This window comes from Dama dama, chromosome 13 (genome assembly GCF_033118175.1).
Source record: "Dama dama isolate Ldn47 chromosome 13, ASM3311817v1, whole genome shotgun sequence".
In the NCBI taxonomy this organism is placed as follows: Eukaryota; Metazoa; Chordata; class Mammalia; order Artiodactyla; family Cervidae; genus Dama; species Dama dama.
Genome location: NC_083693.1, coordinates 77,041,642 through 77,063,256, shown reverse-complemented (window position 1 = coordinate 77,063,256; position 21,615 = coordinate 77,041,642). Strand labels below are relative to the sequence as shown.

The 21,615-nt window shown below is 44.8% G+C and overlaps 1 gene segment (V, D, J or C); it reads left to right on the top strand.

Moving 5' to 3' along the window:
* LOC133068081 (immunoglobulin heavy variable 4-38-2-like) overlaps window positions 1-21,615 on the top strand; it is a 47,486-nt gene that overhangs the window by 13,338 nt on the left and 12,533 nt on the right. The window contains 1 exon segment of the V gene segment in view: window positions 18,209-18,288. Within this exon segment, the coding sequence occupies window positions 18,209-18,288 (80 nt within the window).

Sequence of the window (21,615 nt, the reverse complement as noted above, 5' to 3'; positions counted from 1 at the left end):
TGTGTTGTCTTTCCTGGTTTTGTTATCAGGGTGATGGTGGTCCTGTAGAATGAGTTTGGAAGTGCTGATACCTCTGCTATTTTTTGAAAGAGTTTTAGAAGGATAGGCACTAGCTCTTCTCTGGGCATACCAGACCACCTGACCTGCCTCTTGAGAAACCTGTATGCAGGTCAGGAAGCAACAGTTAGAACTGGACATGGAACAACAGCTGGTTCCAAATAGGAAAAGGAGTATGTCAAGGCTGTATATTGTCACCCTGCTTATTTAACTTCTATGCGGAGTACATCATGAGAAACGCTGGGCTGGAAGAAGCACAAGCTGGAATTAAGATTGCCAGGAGAAATACCAATAACCTCAGATATGCAGATGACACCACCATTATGGTAGAGAGTGAAGAGGAACTAAAAAGCCTCTTGATGAAAGTGAAAGAGGAGAGTGAAAAAGTTGGCTTAAAGGTTAACATTCAGAAAACTGAGATCATCGCATCTGGTCCCATCAGCTCATGGGAAATAAATGGGGAGACAGTGGAAACAGTATCAGACATTTTTTTTTTTGGGGGGGGGGGTGCTCCAAAATCACTGCAGATGGTGACTGCAGCCATGAAATTAGAAGACGCTTACTCCTTGGAAGGAAAGTTATGACCAACCTAGAGAGCATATTAAAAAGCAGAGACATCACTTTGCCAACAAAGGTCTGTCTGGTCAAGGCTATGGTTTTTCCAGTGGTCATGTATGGATGTGAGAGTTGGACTGTGAAGAAAGCTGAGCACTGAAAAATTGATGCTTTTGAACTGTGGTGTTGGAGAAGACTCCTGAGAGTCCCTTGGACTGCAAGGAGATCCAACCAGTCCATTCTAAAGGAGATCAGTCCTGGTGTTCATTGGAAGGACTGATGCTGAAGCTCAAAGTCCAGTACTTTGGCCACCTCATGTGAAGAGTTGACTCATTGGAAAAGACCCTCATGCTGGGAGGGATTGGGGGCCGGAGGAGAAGGGGGCAATTGAGGATGAGATGGCTGGATGGCATCACCGACTTGATGGGCATGAGTTTGAGTAAACTCCGGGAGTTGGTGATGGACAGGGAGGCCTGGCGTGCTGCGATTCATGGGGTCGCAAAGAGTCGGACATGACTGAGCGACTGAACTGACTGAAATGTTTCATAAAATTCTCCTGTGAAGCCATCTGATCCTGGGCTTTTGTTTTGGGGGAGATATTGATTATAACTTCAATTTCAGTGCTTGTAATTGGGTTATTAATCATTTCTTTTTCTTTCTGGTTCAGTCTTGGAAGATTGAACGTTTCTAAGAATCTGTCCATTTCGTCCAGGTTATCCATTTTACTGCCATGTATTTGGTCATAATAGTTTCTTATAATCCTTTGTATTTCTGCATTCTCTGTTACAGACTCTCCTTTTCATTTCTTATTTTATTGATTTGATTCTTCTTTCTTTTTTCTTGATGAGTCTGGCTAAAGGCTTGTCAATTTTGTTTATCTTCTCGAAGAGCCACCTTTTAGTTTTATTAATCTTTACTATTGTTTCTTTCATTTCTTTTTAAATTATTTCTGCTCTGATGTTTATGATTTCTTTCCTTCTGATAATTACTCTTCTTTTTCCAGTTGTTTTAGGTATAAAGTTTGGTTGTCTGTTGGATGTTTTTCTTGTTCCTTGAGGTAGGATTGTATTGCTATAAACTTCCCTCTTAAAACTGCTTTTGCTGCATCCCATAGCTTTTGAGTTGTTTTCATTGTCATTTGTTTCTAGAAATATTTTGATTTCCCTTTTGATTTCTTCAGTAACCTGTTGGTTATTTAGAAATGTGTTGTTTAATCTCCATGTGTTTGTGTTTCTTACAGTTTTTTTCTTGTAATTGATATTTAGTTTCATAGCGTTGTGGTCAGAGAATGCTTAATATGACTTCAATTTTCTTAAATTTACTGAGGTTTGATTTGCGACCCAAGATATGGTCTATCCTGGAGAATGTTCCATGTGCACTTGAAAAGAAAGTGTATTCTTCTGCATTTAGATGGAATGCCCTGAAGATAATCTAGCTAATCTCAGCATCTCTTCTAATGTATCATATAAGACTTGTGTTTCCTTATTGATTTCCTATTTTGATGATCTGTCCATTGGTGTAAGAGGAGTGTTAAAGTCTCCTACTATTATTGTGTTCCTATCAATTTCTCCTTTTATGTCTGTTAGTGTTTGTCTTATGTATTGAGGTGCTCCTATGTTGGGCGCATAGATATTTACAATTGTTATGTCTTCCTCTTGGACTGATGTCTTGATCATTATGCAGTGTCCTTCCTTATCTCTTGTAATCTTCTTTATTTTAAGGCCTACATTGTCTGATATGAAGATTGCTACTCCAGCTTTCTTTTGCCTCCCATTTGTATGGAATATATTTTTCCATCCTCTCACTTTCAGTTTATGTGTGTCTTTGGGTCTGGAGTGAGTTTCTTATAGACAGACTGTATATGGGTCTTATTTTCATATCTGTTCTCTGACGGTGTCTTCTGGCTGGAGCATTTAGTCTATTTACGCTTAAAGTGATTATTGGCATGTATGTTCCTGTTGCCGTTTCCTTAGCTGCTTGTGGCTCACTGTGTAGACCTTCTATCTCCCCTGTATTCCTTGACTGTACAAGTCCCCATAAAATTTGCTGTACAGCTGGTTTGGTGGTGATGCATCTTCTTAACTTTTGCTTGTCTGAAAAGCTTTTTATTTTCCCATCAACTTTGAATGAGATCCTTGCTGGGTCCAGTAATCTTGGTTATAGATTTTTCCTTTCATTACTTTAAACATATCCTGCCATTCCCGCCTGATCTGCAGAGTTTCTGCTGAAAGATCAGCTGTTACGCATACTGGGTTTCCCTTGTATCTTACTTGTTGCTTCTCCCTTGCTGCTTTTAGTAGCCTTACTTTGTGTTTAGTCTTTGCTGGTTTGATTAATATGTGTCTTGGGGTGTTTCTCCTTGGGTTTATCCTATATGGGACTCTTGGTGCCTATTGGGTTTGATTGAATATTTCCTTTTCCATATTGGGGAACTTTTCAACAATAATCTCTTCAAAAATTTTCTTATACCCTTTGTTTTCTCTTCTGCTTAGGGGACTCCTATAATTCGAATATTGGTGCATTTGAGATTGTCCCAGAGGACTCTGAGACTATCCTCATTTCTCTTTATTCTTTTTTCCTTATTCTGCTCTTCAAAAGTTATTTCCACCATTTTATCTTTCAACTCATTGATTCGTTCGTCTGCTTCAGATACTCTGCTATTGATTTCTTCTAGATTATTTTTAATTTCAATAATTGGGTCATTTGCATGTTTACTTTCTAAGTCGTTAATTGCTTCTTGCATTTTTTCCATTTTGTTTTCAAGGTTTTGATCATCTTTACTATCATTATTCTGAATTCCTTTTCAGCTAGTTTGCCTATTTCCTCTTCATTTATTTGGAATTCTGTGTTTCTAGCTTGTTCTTTCATCTGTGTAGTATTTCTCTATCTTTTCATTATTTTTTTTAAATTTATCATATTTGACGTCTCCTTTTACCAGGTTTCAAGGTTGAATTTTTCTTCCTTTTGGTTTCTGCCCTCCTAAGGTCAGTCCAGTGGTTTGTGTGAGATTCATATAGGGTACTATTTGTGCTGAGTTTTTGTTTGTTTGTTTTACCTCTGATGGGCAAAGCTGAGTGAGGTGGTAATCCTGTCTGCTGATGACTTGGCTTGTATTTTTGTTTTGCTTGTTGTTTAGATGAGGGGTCCTGCTACTGGTGGTTGGGTGATGCCAGGTCTTGTATTCAAGTGGTCTCCTTTGTGTGAGTTCTCACTATTTGATACTCCCTAGGCTTAGTTCTCTGGTATTCTAGGGTCTTGGAGTCAGTGCTTCCACTCCAAAGGCTCGAGGCTTGATCTCTCATTAGGAACAAAGATTCCACAAGTGGTTCATTATGGCATTAAGTGAGATTAAAACAAATATCCAAAAATGAGAAACCAAATATGAACCCCAGAAAAATGGCAGTTACAAAATCAGGCAAATATTAATTAAAATGATGGAATAGACACATATACATATATATCCATGAGCAACAAAAATAGAGTACCATAGGTTGACCTGGAGAACAAAGGAATTCAAAAACTGTTTACCAATTAAGAACAAAACTAACTAAAGCACAAACTGGAAAACAAAACTAAAGCAAGGTGCCAAATGTGGAATAGAGCAATGAAAATAGAACTAACAAGTATTTTGAGGGGAAATAAAAGAAAGAATGAATAGATAAGCAAAGTTAAATAGAGGTAGATAAAGAAGTTTTATATACACTAAAGATTAACTGCAAGGGGAAAAGAACAGTAGGAAAAGCAAACAAACAGATAAATGTAGAAAAAGTAACAATAGGTTTAAAAAATTAAAATTAAAAAGAGAGAGAATAAAAGGAAAATTCCCTAGAACAGCTAGAGCTGAACATAGAAGCAGAAATTTATAACAACAATAAAAAATGTGACTGCAAAAACAAGGGGAGTGGGGAGCTTAAAAGGTTACTTAGATTTCATAGCGCTGATAAAATTAACAACTACAGCAGAGAGGAAAACAAAAGAAAAAGAAAAAAAAAAATCTAAAAGAATCTACAGATCGAGTGTAAGCATAAGAATAACAGACGCTTTTCTTGAGTCACTTCTATCAGAGTCCTTTCCCTTGCTGGGTGTCCTCAATACCTAGGATGCGCTCCGACACTGCTGACCTCCGGCCCTGCTGTCGGGGCAGCTCGGATCCTGATCTGGTACTACTCCTCTGGGTTCTTGCCTCCAGTGTTGACAGCTATCAGAACTAGTGCATTTTCTTTTGCGGGAGCTCTCAGTGACCTTTTATATATTCCATAGACACAGAGTCTGCCTAGTTGATCATGTGGATTTAATCTGCAGGTTGTACAGCTGCTGAGAAGTTTCTGGGTCTTCTTCCTTACTCACACTACCCCTGGGTTTCAACTGTGGTTTTATTTCCACCTCTGCATGTGGGTCGTCCACTGCGGTTTGCTCCTGAGGCTGCCCTGGAGGACTTGGGCTTGCCCCTGTGAGGGTCAGGTGTGGTGCAGCCACTTGGGTTGCAGGGGTTCTGGCCGCACCAGGTACTCAGGGGAGTTGGCAGCTAGGGTAGCAGGAAATATAGTGCTCTAGAAGGGTATGGCAGCCAGTATTGGCCAAAACATTCCAGGATTCTTGCCTGGAGAAACCCCCTCCCTGACAGACAAGCCTGGCAGGCCACAGTCTACAGGGTCACAAAGAGTCGGACACTACTGAAGCAACCCTGCACGTACAGATCCCAGAGTTCTTTTGTCTGTGGCAGCTCTGCCCCAGTAAGAGCTGGGCATGAAGGTGGCAGAGCTGCTTGGCTTGTGGGGACCCTGGCAGCTCCGAGTGTGCAGGGACACAGACTGCGTCCACCGCAGGAGTTATGGCCCTACCAGAGTCTTATTTTGAGTGTCTTGTAGCTTCTGATCAGAAGCCCTCTTTGGCCAGTCTTTCTCCGTAGCTCCACCCGTTCAGGCACTCAGAGGGCTCCCTTGCCTAGGGCTCTTCTCTGTTGTTCAGCTTTTCAGTCAGATAGAGGGATCCCCCTGCCTAGGGTCCTACTCTGTAGATCGGTGCGTCAGGCGCTTGATGGACCACCCTCTCTATTATTCAGCAGCCAATACTGGTGTCTGGGGAAAGAGAGGCTTTGATTATGGCTCCACACCTTACACGTGACTCAGCAGTATCACTTTGCTTCTCTGGCTGCCCAGCTTTCCTCCACAGGCACTTCCCACCGTAATCTCTTCCCTTACAGCCCCTCAATCCGACTCTCTGCCGTCAACAGCAGCCCTTACCCTGGGATTGATCCACAATCCCTATAGTCCAGCTCCCAGCCACTGCACCTTCCAGGGGACCTGCATCCTTGCCCAGTGTATGTATGGCTGTGGCAAGGACTGCCTGATTCTCTTTCAGTTAGGCTGTCACAGATCAGTTGTTTCACTCCCAGCCTTAAATGTTCCTCCTTTGACTCAGACAATTGCCCTAATGTGGAGAACAGACCCCTGCTTCAGTTCCCCCACCTGCTGAGGGCAGACCCAGTCCTATGAACACTCCTGTTTTTCCCCCTAGTTCCTTCATCCTACTCAATTTTGCGTGGGTCTATATATCTGTTCTGTTGGTCAGGTACTCCTGTCCATCTTAGCAGATGTTCTGCATGCACTTCTTTTTCAGAAGGTGTATTCCTGATGTATGGGTGGATAGAGACATGCTCCACCTCCACCTACTCCTCTGCCATCTTGTTCTCTCCCTACTGATTCTAATTTTCACTGAAGTAGGGATACTTTTATACACACACACACACAAAATATACTAATGACACCAACTCTATGGCAGAAAGAAAAGAAGAACTAAAGAGCCTCTTGATGAAAGGTATAGAGAAGAGTGAAAAAGTTGACGCAAAACTCAACGTTCTGGAAAATTAAGATCATGGCATTTGGTCCCATCACTTCATGACAAATAGAAGGGGAAAAAATGGGAACAGTGACAGACTTTATTTTGGGGGGCTCCAAAATCACTGCAGATGATGACTGCAGCCATGAAATTAAAAGACACTTACTCCTTGGAAGAAAATTTATGACCAAGCTAGACAACATATGAAAAAGCAGAGACATTACTTTGCCAACAAAGGTCCGTCTAAGTCAAAGCTATGGTTTTTCCGTAGCCATGTGAGGATGGGAGATTTGGACCATAAAGTAAACTGGGAACCAAAAAATCGATGTTGAGCTGCGGTATTGGAGAAGACTCTTGAGAGTTCCTTGGACAGCAGGGAGATCCAACCAGTGCACCCTAAAGGAAATCAGTCCTGAATATTCATTGGAAGGACTGATGTTGAATCTGAAACTCCAATAATTTGGTCACCTGATGCAAAGAACTGACTCATTTTTAAATACCCTGATCCTGGGAAAGATTAAAAGCAAGAGAAGAAGGGGACAACAAAGGATGAGATGGTTGAATGGCATCACCGACTCGATGGACATGAGGTTGAGCAGGCTCAGGAGTTGTTGATGGACAGGGCAGCCTGGTGTGCTGCAGTTCATGGGGTCACAAATAGTCAAACACACCTGAGTGACTGAACTGAACCAACTGACACACATATTACTCAACAGCTAAAATTTTTTTCTGCATCATTTTTCTTTTTTCTAAGGAATTCAGTAAAACAGTTGAGTCTCACCATAATTTCAAAACTGTTAATTATCCTGAAAGAAAAGATGAGATATTTAAACATTTTTAATTTTTTTGTTTTTGTACATGAAGAAGCCACTTACCCTCCTTCTTACAGTCAAACTGCAGTTAGAATCTGCAGCATGCAGTGTTAAAGACTCTAGTATCAGAGATCCCCAGGGCTGCATATTCAATGTTTATCATAATTGACAGATTCTGTATTGCAAATTCACCTATATGCTAGGTTTATTGGCACCTTAATATAAATATCATCACTTTGTGTACTTATATAGACATTTCAATATGCATTTTTATATATGCACTCTTCATCTGAATGCAGAGTTCCAAAGAATAGTAAGGAGAAATAAGAACGCCTTCCTCAGTCATCAACACAAAGAAACAAGAGGAAAATAATAGAATGGGAAAGACTAGAGATTTCTTCAGGAAAATTAGAGATAACAAGGGAATATTTCATGCAAAGATGGGCAGAATAAAGGACAGAAAAGGTATGGATGTAACAGAAGCAGAAGATATTAAGAAGAGGTGGCAAGAATACACACAAGAAGTATACAAAAACTATATTAATGACCCAGATAACCACAATGGTGTGACCACTCACCTAGAGCCAGACGTCCTGGAGTCAGAAGTCAAGTGGGAGTTAGGAAGCATCATTACAAACATAGCTAGTGGAGGTGATAGAATTCCACTTGAACTATTTCAAGTCCTAAAAGATGATGCTGTGAAAGTGCTGCACAAAATATACCAGCATATTTCTAAAACTCAGCAGTGGCCACAGGACTGGAAAAGACCAATTTTCATTCCAATCCCAAAGAAAGGCAATGCCAAAGAAAGTTCCCATTACCACACAGTTGCACTCATCTAACGTGCTAGTAAAGTAATGCTCATACTTCTCCAAGCTAGGCTTCAACAATACATGAATGGAGAATTTCCAGATGTTCAGGCTGGATTTAGAAAAGGCAGATGAGCCGGACATTAAATTGCCAACATACACTGCACAAAAGGAAAAGAGAGTTCCAGAAAGCCATCTACTTCTGCTTCACTGACTATGCCAAAGACTTTAACCGTGTGGATCACAACAAACTGTGGAACATTCTTAAAGTAATGGGAATACCAGACCACCTTACGTGTCTCCTGAGAAATCTGTATGCATGTCAAGAAGCAACAGATAGAACTGGACATGAAACAAGAGACTGGTTCCAAATCAGGAAAGGAGTACATCCAGGCTGTATGTTGTCACCCTGCTTAATTAATGTATATGTAGAGTAGATCATATGAAATATCAGGCTGGATGAAGCACAAGCTGTAATCAAGATTGCGGGGAGAAATATCAATAACTTCAGATATCCAGATACACCACCCTTATGGCAGAAAGTGAAGAACTAAAGAGCCTTTTGATGAAGGTGAAAGAGGAAGTGCAAATGATGGTTTAAAACTCAACGTTCCAAAAATGAAGACCATGGCACCTAGTCCCATCACTTCATGGCAACCAAGTGAGGAAAAAATGGAACCCATGACAGGCTTTATTTTTTTGGACTCCAAAATCAGTGCAGATGGTGACTGCGTATATGGAATTAAAACACACTTGCTCTTTGGAAGAAAATCTGTGACCAACCTAGGCTGCATCCTAAAAAGCAGAGACATTACTTTGCCAACAAAGGTTCATCTAGTCAAAGCTATGGTTTTCCCAGTAGCCATGTATGGATGGGAGATTTGGACCACAAGGAAAGCTAGGTGCAGAAGAATTGATGCTTTTGAACTGTGGTGTTGGAGAAGACTCTTAAGAGTCTTAAGGACTGTTAAGAGTTCCTTGGACTGCAAGGAGATCAAGCCAGTCAATACTAAAGGAAATCAGTCCTGAACCTACATTGGAAGGGCTGTTGCTGAAGCTAAAACTCCAACATTTTGGCAAACTGATGCAAAGAACTGATCCATTGGAGAAGACCCTGAAGCTGGGAAAGATTGAAGGCAGGAGGAGAAGGGGATGACAAGAGGATGAGATGGTTGGATGGCATGACCAACTTGATGGGTATTACTTTGAGCAAGCTCCAGGAGTTGTTGAAGGACAGGGAGCCTGACTTTCTGCAGTCCATGTGCTCCCAAAGAGTCAGATACAACTGAGTCACTTATATGAGGTCACACTTATATAAGTCACACTTATATGATGGCCAGTTCTTTGAGTTACTCAACAAACACACATACAAGCCTAGTGAGATCAGTCAGGGTGATTCCATCTGACCTCAACTTTCTTGAAGTCCACACTCCATTCTGAGCTTATCTGGATCATTCATACGGGGAAATACAGAGGTCTTCAGGAGGACTTTTCCATTTCCACCTGAGAAGAAGGGGAGCTGAGCTGAGATGGGGGGTGGGCAGCAGGGGGGCTATGGAGGACAGAGACTCTGGGCTCAGAAAAGTGGACCTGCCCTGGGATCTGTCTCCAACCCATCTGGGAGGCCCAGTGCTTTCCCACCCTATGCTTTCCAGCCATGTAAATTCAGAAGGCTCCCGTGGGGATCCTGGGATGACCAGGGCTAGTGTGACCTTGGCCTCCCTGGATTTTCAGGGATAGAGCTCTTAAATGAAATTCCTCTTCAAGCCCCAGGGTAAAATCCAACCCTGGGCAGTGGGAGCTCACTGCTCTCCCTCACGCAGGGCTGAGGTCTCAGGGAAGGCAGAACATGGTCTTGAAGAAGATGAGGCTTCTTCCAGAGCAGATGGGGTCTTCTCCTCTTCCTGGTGACAGCTCCTCAAGGTGAGGGTCTCAGGTCAGACATGGGTTTGTGGGGATGGCTGTGACTGGGGTAACTGACAAAGCCTGATTCTCCTTGTCCCCAGGTGTCTTCTCTCAGGGGAAGCTGCAGATCCTCTCTAGGACTACTGAAGCTCTAGCGGACACGTTTCCTCACCTGTGCTATTCATAGCTGTGGTTACTCCATCACCAGTGGACATGACTGCAGCTTTTTCTGTCTGGTGCCAGGGTAGGGCTGCTGTGGATGGGGAAATATACAACACAGGGACACTCACTACAAACCGTCTCTCGAGAGCCGCACCTCCATATCCCGGAACACATCCAAGAAGCAGTGATCTCTGCCACTGAGCTCTGTGACCACCAAGGGAACAGCCATGTAGTACTGGGTGAGACACACAGGCGTGTGAGCCCAGACACACACCTTCCTGCAGGGAGGCAGGAGGGGCTGGTTTCAGGGCTCTCAGAGCCCTCAGGACCCCCAGGGCACCCTCAGCGTGCACCGGGTCCAGCCTCAGCACCAGCTACATGTGGAGGATGAGTCTGCTCTCCTGCCACAGTCTGTGGTTTCCTCTCCATCTCTATTTTCCATGGAGCCCCCTATAGTTATAACTAATTGCCAACAACTCAAATTGAGAACCTTTGCTGTAATAGGAGGACACGTTCTCACCTCACCAGAGCCACAGGGTCATGAGGACATGTTCTCACCTCACCAAATGCATGGGGTCATGAGGACACGTTATCACCTCACCAAAGGCCACAGGGTCATGAGGACACATTCTCACCTCACCAAAGGCCACAGGGTTATGAGGACACATTCTCACCTCACCAAGGCCACAGGGTCACCTATGGAGGGAGAAACGACTGTCAGTGTCACCAGATGAGATATGAGGAGGGCCAGGGAACACAGGGAGTCTCTTCCAGTCAGACTCAAAAGACAGACCTCAACAGGAATCCCAGACGGGCCAGCACACTGCACGCATTTTATACAAGAAAACTTGATTTTACTGGATTCTTTAGGGACATAGAGAAGAAAACCAGTGGTCTACAAACAATTTTAATTTCCAACGGAGTTCTCTGTCATATCCCCATCCAGACTCATTTCTCATCAGGAATGATTGAAGGTGTCAAGATAACTCTTGTTCCCACACTCGGTGTCTTCCCTCCACTAAAGTGCATGCTTCACATCCCACTCATTAAATTCCAGAAATAAAAGTAAATGTGAAGTGAGGTCATGAGCATGATGATTCACCTGATATGGGGTAGGAGGAGGGAGTGGGGGCCAAGGGAAGAGGACTCACAGAGGGTCCAGAGGGGGACATTTGGTGAGAAGGGTTTGCTCACTGTTGTGATTGTCTGGATGAGCAGGTATGTCATATATTCAAATGCAAATGTCCTGAAAATGCACCTGTGTGAACCCTGGGTCACTAGACATTCTCCAGGAAATACTAGAATGCAACAGGCTCTGACATGTTCTCACTACAAGAAAGGGTCCTGCAGACCTCACTAGGCATATCCCACTCTGTCATGGGGCAGGTTCAGGGGAGAAGTTTGGTCCAGGGTGAGTATCACAAGCCCAGGCACTAGGGCTCACACCTACCAGATACAGCCTCTTGGACACATTGCACAGTCCTTGATGATTCTGCTTGTGATTTTACATGTGACCCATGCAAATGCATTAACATGCAAACCTAAGTGCTTTATTTATTTATGTGTGCAAAAATGAAAAAATATGATGAGCTTTGAAGTCCTCCCAAGATACGGCCACGTAATAGAACAATGTCTTGCCAAATCTTGTCGCTGCCAACGCACTACCCAGTATACTCACAGGTGCAATGGGGCGCTTCCTCCTCTGTCAGTGTCCAAACCCACATCCAGCTACATAGTCAGGAGACATGCAAATAGCATTCTCCGTCTGCTGATGAAAACCTGCCCAGACCTGACCCTGCAGCTCTGGGAGTGGAGCCCCAGCCCCGGGATCCAGGTGCTCCCATTCAGGGATCAGGACTGAACACAGACCACTCAGCATGGACTTTGGACTGGGCGGGGTTGTCCTTGTTGGTATTTTATAAAGTAATTGATGGAGAACAAGAGATCCCGAGGATGACAGTGGATGTGAGTGAGGGAATCAGTGGGTGTGTGACAGCCTCGTGACCAGGATGTCTCCGAGTTTGCAGGTGTCCTGTGAGAGGAAGAGCTGGTGGAGTCTGCTTGGTGCAGCGCGGAGAGGGGAGGGGTGACTGAGACTCTCCTGCGCAGCCTTTGAACACACCTTCAGTCATTACTGCATGCCCTGGGCCCGCCAGCATCCAAGGGAGGGCCTGGAGTAAGTTGGATCTGTCTATCCTGGTAGTGGCAGCACCTACCATGCAGACTCTGTGAAGGGCCGATTCACCAATTCCAGAGACAGTTCCAAGAACACAGCTCTCTGCAAAGGAACAACCTGAGAGCAGAGGACACGACCATGTATCACCGCGCAAGACACACAGTGCCAGGGAGTCAGCGTGAGCCCAGACACCAGCCTCCCTGCATGGGGCTCCGTGACCACCAGGGGGCACTCAGGACCCATCAAGTACAATGCTGAGCCCAGGAGCAGCTGCACAGGGGCTGGGGGAGTTTGTGGTTAGAACCCCTGCATTAACTCTCCTGCCCTCATCTCTACCAGAGGCCCTCTGCTCTATTCTAGTCTTTCGTTACTGTGGTTTGTTTTTCTTCCAGAAAATGATATTGTTATTTATGAATTTTCTTCTATTTCTTGAAGGAGTTCCAACAACACCATAGTTATCAAAGTTCATAGTTATCATAGTTCAAAGGTATCATAGTTATCAAAGTTATCAAGAAATTCTTGAACCTGGTGACTGTCCGGAGAAGGCCCAGGGGATTGCAAAACATGTACAAGCTATTGCTATTCTTTGTTTTTGCAGATGTGAAAGGAAGAGCCACTGCCTGCAGCTTTCTGTCAAGGGCACAAAGTGTCTGAATCCTTCAGCTTGCAGTGGGATAGACTCTGATGACAGAGGGCCCAATACCGCACATGCAATGACCTCATTGCTCACTGATTCCATATTTTTAAATTCAGGTACTCGGTATTTGCCTTCCGAAAGGAAAATGCTTATTTTATTGACTGTTTTTCATGGACATTTACAACGCGGCCAGTACTAAAACCACACCAAATCACACATACATTTTCTCCTGAGGTCAGTCAAATTTATGCCTTCTTGTTTCAACTCCTATTATGTAAATTAGTGTCATTCATGGTCAATTAACACTATATTTTTTAAATTGCTATGCTATTCCTTGACAGTTTGCCTCTTTATAGCAGATCCATCATATCTTGAAGTACAGACTAGAGTCCCTAAGCACATGATGCTGTGTGTTGACTTAAATAGAAAACATCAATGACAGATAAGCTTCATTTATGTACAAATTATACTTCTGGGGATGTGATCTTGAAACTAATGTCAAATATGAATATGACTTTGAAACAAGGATTGAAAATCTCACTTTTGTTATTTGAGGCAGCCTTGAAACTTCGCTCAATGCCAAATAAAGATGGTAAGACAGAGATTTATGGCTAAAAACATTGGTAAGTGGACTAGATGGGAAATGACTATGAGGAGACTTCTAGTTCAGGGGGATCTGGCTAGACTGTCTTCAGAGAATTCTTGGTAAAGGCGATCATATGATACTATTTCACCTGGAAGAAGGTAGGTGTAAAGAATTGCATTAAAGATTGAGGGTGATCAGAAGTCAAGGGTAAGAATTCTCACTAACCCAACTTTGCCTCAAAACCAGGCAAAGATGGACAAGTAAAGTATTTCAAAAAGCCTGACTAATATAGTCAAGTGGTCCTTGTCACATTCAAAATCAGTGTTTTTGTCTGTCTTCACTGCCATAATTCTCTGAAAGTCAAATGTTTAATCAAAAAGAACATAAAGTTATTCTGTTTGTTTCTCTTCTTGCTGGCATCTCCCATCTGTGAGCATCTCTCAGGTCTGAGGCATGTGGAATTATGGGGTGATGTTTGTGAAGTGGATGTCTCATAGTTTCTCCTTCCCCAAGTGTTTCTGAACTTGAATCGTTTTTCATGGATTCAGTCATGCCTGTGTTGCCCCATCAATCATAGAACCAGCTGCATAGAATTACTTCTTCATGAAAACTTGTTTTTAAATTTAGGTGACCACCCAAGTTATTAGTTATCTAGTATCTAATAAAATAAGTTTATAAATTGGTAAATAAACCATACAGTTTATAAACATTTCATGGCATGAATGGTTCTACTGGTGAACTTCAAATCTTGCCTCCACTATCACAAAGATCTGCAAGTCCTGTTTTTCTGGAGTCCAGTCCTGTCCTGTTTAAGGCAACATTTTTCACTTGAATAGTCAGACTAATGTGGTACATATGGAAATGATGTCAAGGTATCACCAGAGTGATATTGTCCCGCAGGGTACATTTGTCAAAGTTTGAAGACAAGATTGTTTCTAACACCTGGGAGAGGTGCTATAAGTACCTAGTAGTCTAGTTGGGAAAGTCCATGGGTGCTTCCAGACATCCTGCAATGCACAGGACAGCACCCACAGCACAGGAATATCTAGCCTCAAATGTTGATAATGATGAGGAACTCTGAATTAAAACCTTATATCTGAGGACTTCTTGGGAGTCCAGTGGCTAAGAGTCTGTCTTCCAACGCAGGGGATATAGGTGCATCCCCGGTCACAAAGGTAACGTCCCACATGCCAAGGGGCGACGAAGCCTGCACACCGCAGCTGGAAAGCAGAGCCCACCCTGCAAGTGGAGAACCAGCACGTCGAATTGGAGAGCCACGTGACAACTAGGACACAATGCTGCCACAGAAAGAAAGGAGAGAAAGAAAGAATAAAACATTAGAAAGACCTGGTATCTGGTCAAATATCACTAAAATGCTGAACTGCAGAAGGCATATTGCTGGGCTTAAATTACTCTAAGTGGTAAAGTGAAATACAAAAACCCTCTGAAGTTCTGTACACTCAGAGACACCAGTACACACTCCTCTATGTGTATTTTTGGCATATGAGCAGTGAGGGAGCTGAGCATGGAGCCAACAGGAGAATGGGGTTGGGGAGGTGTTGGCAGAGACCTGGGACTAGGGAGGGAGCTCTACATTGTCTGCATGGAATGTGCAGCCTTAGGCCAGCTCTGGTTTTGTCCAAACAGAATCATGAGGAACAAGGCTGGGCCAAAGCAGACGTTATTGTCTTAATATTTACAACTTCACCCCTGTCGGTGTATAGAAAATAACTGCTTCAGAATTTTGATTTGGAATGATAATTTAGCTCACAGGTAACAAATAGATTTAAAACACATGATGCATATATCAAAAATTTCATTTACTTTAGGTCTAGAATTCTTTTACCTGTAATTTTTCAAACAATATTAATATATGCAAAATATATTGTCATAAAAATGACTTCAACTTCACCAGAGAGAGTCCAAATTGTGAACTTTTTCCCATCAATAAAGCACTACAGCCAGGAAAGGTCCTTACTGGCTTTCAGAAACAGCCACTGAAACTGGAAAATCTATTGATCAGGTAAACTTCCAGAGAAAATCTGAAGCAAAAGGGGGAAATGGAAAAAAGAAAATAAAATAATTAAGATAAAACAAACAGGAACTTCAATTTTGTCCAACTAGAAGACCAGAAGGGGGAGCTCTTATGCCTGACAATGATAGCAGAAACCGACAGAAAGGACAATGCCTCTATTTTCCTTACAAAAACTCACTCAATAAGAGCTTGTCAAAATAACCTAGTGAAAAAGCACGGACTCTGGGTATGCTATAGCCCTCAAAACTTCCTTTTCTCTCAATAAATATTTGCTTCTGCATCACTGCTGGAAGTTTTCATGTGTTTCTCGTTGTTGCAGACCCCAAATTGCAATTCTTTGTTGATTCCCAAGAAGCTTAATTTTCTAAAATAACTAACTGGCAGTCTCCTTGGTTTAGGGCAACACTGATCTTAGCCTCCCTGCTGCTTTGTGTTTTTTCTCCTGCAATTACTCAGCAGGTCACTGAGAAAGACATTTGTGCCAGAAACTGCTACATCTTCACCAGTTGGTATATCCCCTGCCCATCAGGAGCACAGAGCTGAAATTCATTTCTTTTCATCTCTTGCAGACTAGCTGTTGGCCACACTCTCTCTTATAAACAAGCATTTTCCAGGAATGACTGTGAAGTGACAATCACGAGAGAAGGGAGGTGGCTGGCAAAGAAACGCTGAACTGGTGGGCATGCCATCACCAGTGTTTGTAATGAGACTAGATTTTCCAAGCTCCATGGAAGAGGGTGGAGTAGATGGGATATAAGAACCAGTTTTCCCTTCTTCTGAGTTCTGTGACCACCGAGGACATAGCCGTGTATTACCGTGTGAAAGACACAGAGAGGGGGATTCAGTGTGAGTCCAGACACACACCTCCCTGCAAGGATGCAGGCGGTGCTCAGAGCCCAAGACCAGTGACAGATCCAGGGTGACTGGGCAGGCGCTTCCCCTTGAATCAACAATTTCCTTCAGCTCCCAGTTCCCAGCTGTCCTCAGGGACATTTCTGGCTGTGTTGTTTCTCGGTCTGATGGGCACATGCTCTCCACAACCTCTAACGTCCACAAACACTTTGTGAGAATGTGTACTCTGCTCTGCTTAGTCTGTGTGTGTGTGTTTAATGCCTAAAAAAACAAACAAACAAAAAAAACAAAAACAAAAGAAAGAAAAGTCAAGTAAGTCCAACTGGTCTATCATATTATTCAGGATCTCTGTTGCATTATTGATTTTCTCTCTGAATGATCTGTGGGTTGATGTTGGTGGGGTGTAAAAATCTCCTATTATTATTGCATTGCAACTAATTTCTCCCTTTGTGTCTGGTAGTATTTGCTTTATATATGTAGATGCTCCTATATTGTATGCATATATGTTAAAATGTTTCATATTCTCATTTATTGATTCTTTTATCATTGCATAATGTTCGTCTTTATCTTTCCTAAGGCACTTTGGTTATAGCCTATTTGTCTGATAGAAGTGTTGCTACACCTGCTTTCTTCCCATTAAGATTTGCAAGAAAATGCTTTCTTAATTCTCTGCTTTTCAAACTATGTGTCTCTCAACTTAACATGGGTCTATTGTATGCAGTTTATTGTGGGATCTCATTTTATCATTTGATCCGCTTCTACGTTTTTTGATGAGAGAACTTAGTTCATTGATAACAAAAGTAATTGGTGATAAGTACTGTCATTTTATGCCTTCCCTTGTGGCTCAGGTGGTAAAGAATCTGCCTGCATTATGGGAGACCTGGGTTCAATCCCTGGGTTGGGGAGATCCTCTGGAGAAGGGAAAGGCTACCCACCCCAGTATTCTGGCCTAGAGAATTCCATGGACTATACAGTCCATGGGGTCTCAAAGAGTTGGACATGACTGAGCGACTTACATTTTCACTTTCATTGTCATTTTAAATCTTGCTTTTTGGGTTGATTTTCTATTTTTCTATGGTACTTTCATCTCTTTTTTTCTTTTGTGGTTTGTTAATTTTGTTTTGCATTATCATTTTGTTCTTTCTTTTTGATATGTCAATCCATGATGTTTTTGATTTGCAGCTTTCATGGTTTTCTAGTACGCTATCCCATAAACATATCTATTATATTTAGACTGGTAGTTATATAAACTCAAGCGTATCCTAAAAGATGTGTGTTTTCTTACTCTCTTTCCTCACATTTAATTTTTATTTTGATGTCCTACCTTACATCTTCATGTATATCTTTTTGCTCTTTGTAGTAGTTATAATTGTAAGAACGCCGCAGCAAGATGAAGAGAGCGCTGGAGTGTTAAGAGGCTTTGTTGGGCAATCGCTCCGGGGCAGAGCTCCCAGGGGCGAGCAGGGGGGAAAGCGGGAGTCTGCAACCTGCTGGAAGGGGGGCGACACTTATATACCCTGGCAGATGCGGAAGTGTCAGGACCTTTCCATATATGGTTAGAATCGGGCTCTAGGGTGCAGATTGGACTTTTTGGTCTCGTGTCAGTTTTTGATTGGCCGGAGTCTTGGCGCCTTCGTGTCCATCATTCTGCCTGGCAACGGGCTGTTGATTGGTGGATGTCTTAGCCAGGACTTTCCGGCGGGGGCTTCTCCGTCAGCATTTTCCGGCTGGCGCTTTCCCGCCTGCGGTCAGCGTGACCTTTCATCCCGGCCTTTTTGGTATAGGACAAGGGGCGACGTTCGTCTTCTGGCTACTTCCTGCTGAATGGGGGCAACGTGGGGGTCAGGGCCGGTTGGGACGAAAGGTCAGCTTATGCAGGATTGTGAGGTGGGTCTATGTCTTCTTGATGGAGTTGAGTGTAAGCTATTAGTATCATGGCCCGTCCGGTGGCAGCCTGCGCTATTTCTCGGACCCATTGAGTCCGGTCCAGAGGGGGCTTTCCTGGAGCTGTCTGCGCCTTTGTTCCAGGTCATCCTGTAGTTCTTTAATCTTAGTCCAGACTATTCCGGAGCGGTTGGCATAGAAACAGCATCTTTCCTGTAAGAAAAGGCATATGCCGCCCTCTCGGGCGGTGAGGAGGTCTAGCCCACGTCTATTTTGGAGGACAATTTCTGCTAGAGAATCTATTTGCCCCTGAAGTTCTAACATGGTGTCAGCCACATGTTGGACATCTGATATGATCTGTTGGGAGAGCTTGGCGTATGTGTGCTGTGAGAGGCCGATCCCTGGTGCCCCTGCCGCTAAGCTGATGGATAAGCCCAGTCCCACTAGCAGGGGTACCATTTGGACAGCTCGCTTTTTTCTCCCGGCCACATGGTCTAGAGTGGGTATGGGGACTGGTTCTTTTCCTGATATCAGGTCAATGTCTGGGAGCAGGACTGTGAGTATGCAGGTTCCAGTCCAGTTTGTAGGGAGGAAAGTATAGGCCAGGTTTCCTCCACAGACAAAGACCAGGGGATGAGGGGCGCATATTGAGGTGGTGATGTTCTGTATTGTGGTGCAGCTGGCAAAGTCTCCCACCCCCACGTCTAGAGCTGTCTCATTGTCTGTTATTTGGCCTCTTAGGCAGTATCCTATTGAGGCTTCTATCGGTTGTACCCGCAAGGGTGGTGTCACTTTACATGCTGCTGGGTCTACAGAGGTGTTGACTGGTTGGGAGAGGTTGGCCGGCACGGCTAGCGGGCGAGGAGTTCCTATGGCTAGGCATATCCAGCAATCTTGGGCCCACTCGGGGCTGGACTGATTTAGGGTGTTCCATGTTAGCTGTATTAAGTTTGTAGTTGCTGGGTCTAGTTGTAGAGGGCTCCGCCGATCAGGCAGGGCCAGGGGATGGCAATGGACTTTTGGAAAGTAATGGTCCATTACTTCTTGGAGTCTTTGTTGGGCTTGTTCCCTTCGTGCCATATCCTGGACCCCTCCTCCGTCTGAGACGTGTATGGGTGCCTTTAGGTTCCAGCAGACCTCTTTACCTGCCTTATTTGGGCACGCAGGTGAGGAAGGGCCTGGGCCCAATGTACCCGGGAAGTGTCCTGTTTGTGTTGCAGTCCAATAAGTCTTATTTTTTGGGCCCCTGCTTTGGCGTGCCTGTTCTTTAAGGTAGCATAGAGAGTGGAGAGTTTCCTGGTATTCTAAGCAAGAGCAGTTCTTGAGCTGACCTGGGGGCAGGGGTTCTGGGGTCTGGATGGCGTTAACGCATTGCCATGAATTGGCTTTTCCAATGTGTGAGTATCCATTTGAGGAAGACTCGTATCCCGACCCTATAAAGTTGTAAGCCATTTTGTCCCCGCAGTTGACTGATTGGACGTGCCTGACCCTTCCCTCGGGATATTGGGAGAGAGTCCCCCCGGCGCAGTTGCAAGGCTTTCCCATTTGCCTGGCCAGGATTTGCCTCGCCTTAGCCGGGTCATCAAATCCCCCGTAGGTCTGACTGAGGAGAACAAGCAATAGGAGGGTACCTGTCATTCTTTGGCCGCAGGTGGGAAGGGGGTCCAGGAGATTTTTAGTTTTGTGGGCCCCGTTAGAGAGGACTGGTATGTGTGTCCTGGTGAAGCCTTTTGACCTGAGTCTAAGCCTGGATCTCTTTCTGGAAGGCTGGGGGGCGGGGGGGGGGGGGGTGCTCGTTTGAGCCTGGTCACGTGGTACCAGGGTTCGAGGCCTGAGAGCTTGGCTGCAGTGGGGGTGGTCAGGACTACTGTGTAAGGAGCCGTCCAACGAGGTTGGAGGGGCCCAGGAGACAGGGTCCTGAGTAGCACCTGGTCCCCGGGCGACAGCGGTCTGATGGAGCCGTCACCTTCTCCAGGTTGTGGCAGGACCCGAACTGCGTGTTCCCTGAGTAAGGCACGCAGGCAGGTGAAGAGGGGCAGATAATTGGCCAGGGGAGGTGGTTTCTTTGGGGGCAGATGGGTCAGCAGGTAGGGCCTGCTGTACAGCAGTTCGAAGGGGGTCAAACCTGTCTTTGAGTGCGGTGTTGTGCGGATGTGGGTGAGAACCAAGGGGAGGAGGTGGACCCAGGAGAGCTGCACTTCTGAGGTGAGCTTGGCGAGGTGGGCTTTGAGGACCCCGTTGGCCCGTTCTACCTTACCCGATGACTGGGGTCAGTACGGGATGTGAAGATGCCAGGTGATGTTGAGGGCTGCAGCTACCTGCTGGGTTATCTGCGAAACAAAAGCAGGTCCGTTATCAGATTGGAGGGAGCTAGGGAGTCCAAACCGGGGGACGATGTGTTTGACCAGCGTTTCGGATACTATTGCGGCCGTTTCGCAGGAGGTGGGGAAGGCCTTGACCTATCCTGAGAATGTGTCCACGAGTACCAGCAGATAACGATAAGCCCGGTGTCTGGGCATGTGAGTGAAGTCCACCTGCCAATCTTGACCGGGCAGATGTCCTCTCAGCTGGTGGGTTTCCTGGGGGGGCCGGAGCCCTCCTTGAGGAGAGATCGTTGTGCAGGTCAGGCAGGAGCGATGTATGGTCTGGAGTCACTGAGGTCAGAGAGGAATCTGGAAGCCAAGAGGTCACTGAGGCGGTGAGGGGAGAAAATGGTTAGAGGTTGATATTGAAGTAATTTTTTGCGTCCATGTAAACCGCTGCTGCCGCTGCCAGTGCCCGTAGGCAGGGGAACCATCCCCTGGCAGTGGGGTCTAGTTGTTTGGAGATGAAGGCGACAGGCAGCAACTCAGAGCCCACCGGCTGTACTGGGGCCCCAAAGGCTATTCCCCCCTTTTCGTCAGTATAGAGATGATATGGGTAGTTTGGATTAGGCAGGGAGAGGGGAGCGGCAGATGTCAGGGCGGCCTGTAACGTGAGGAAGGCTCGGCTGACCTCGTCTTGTGAGGAGAGTGGCCCCTGTGGGGTTTCCTGTGCCGCTGTAGAGAGGGGTCTCGCCAGGGAGGCATAGTTGGGAACCCAATGGCGGAAGAACCCCGCCAGGCCCAGGAAAGACAGGATTTGGGCAGGGAAGGGGGAGCGGCAGAGGTCAGAGCAGACTGTAACGTGAGAAAGGCTCGGCTGACCTCGTCTTGTGAGGAGAGTGGCCCCTGTGGGGTTTCCTGTGCTGCTGTATAGTTGGGAACCCAATGGCGGAAGAACCCCGCCAGGCCCAGGAAAGACAGGATTTGGTCTCCGTTAGTTGGAG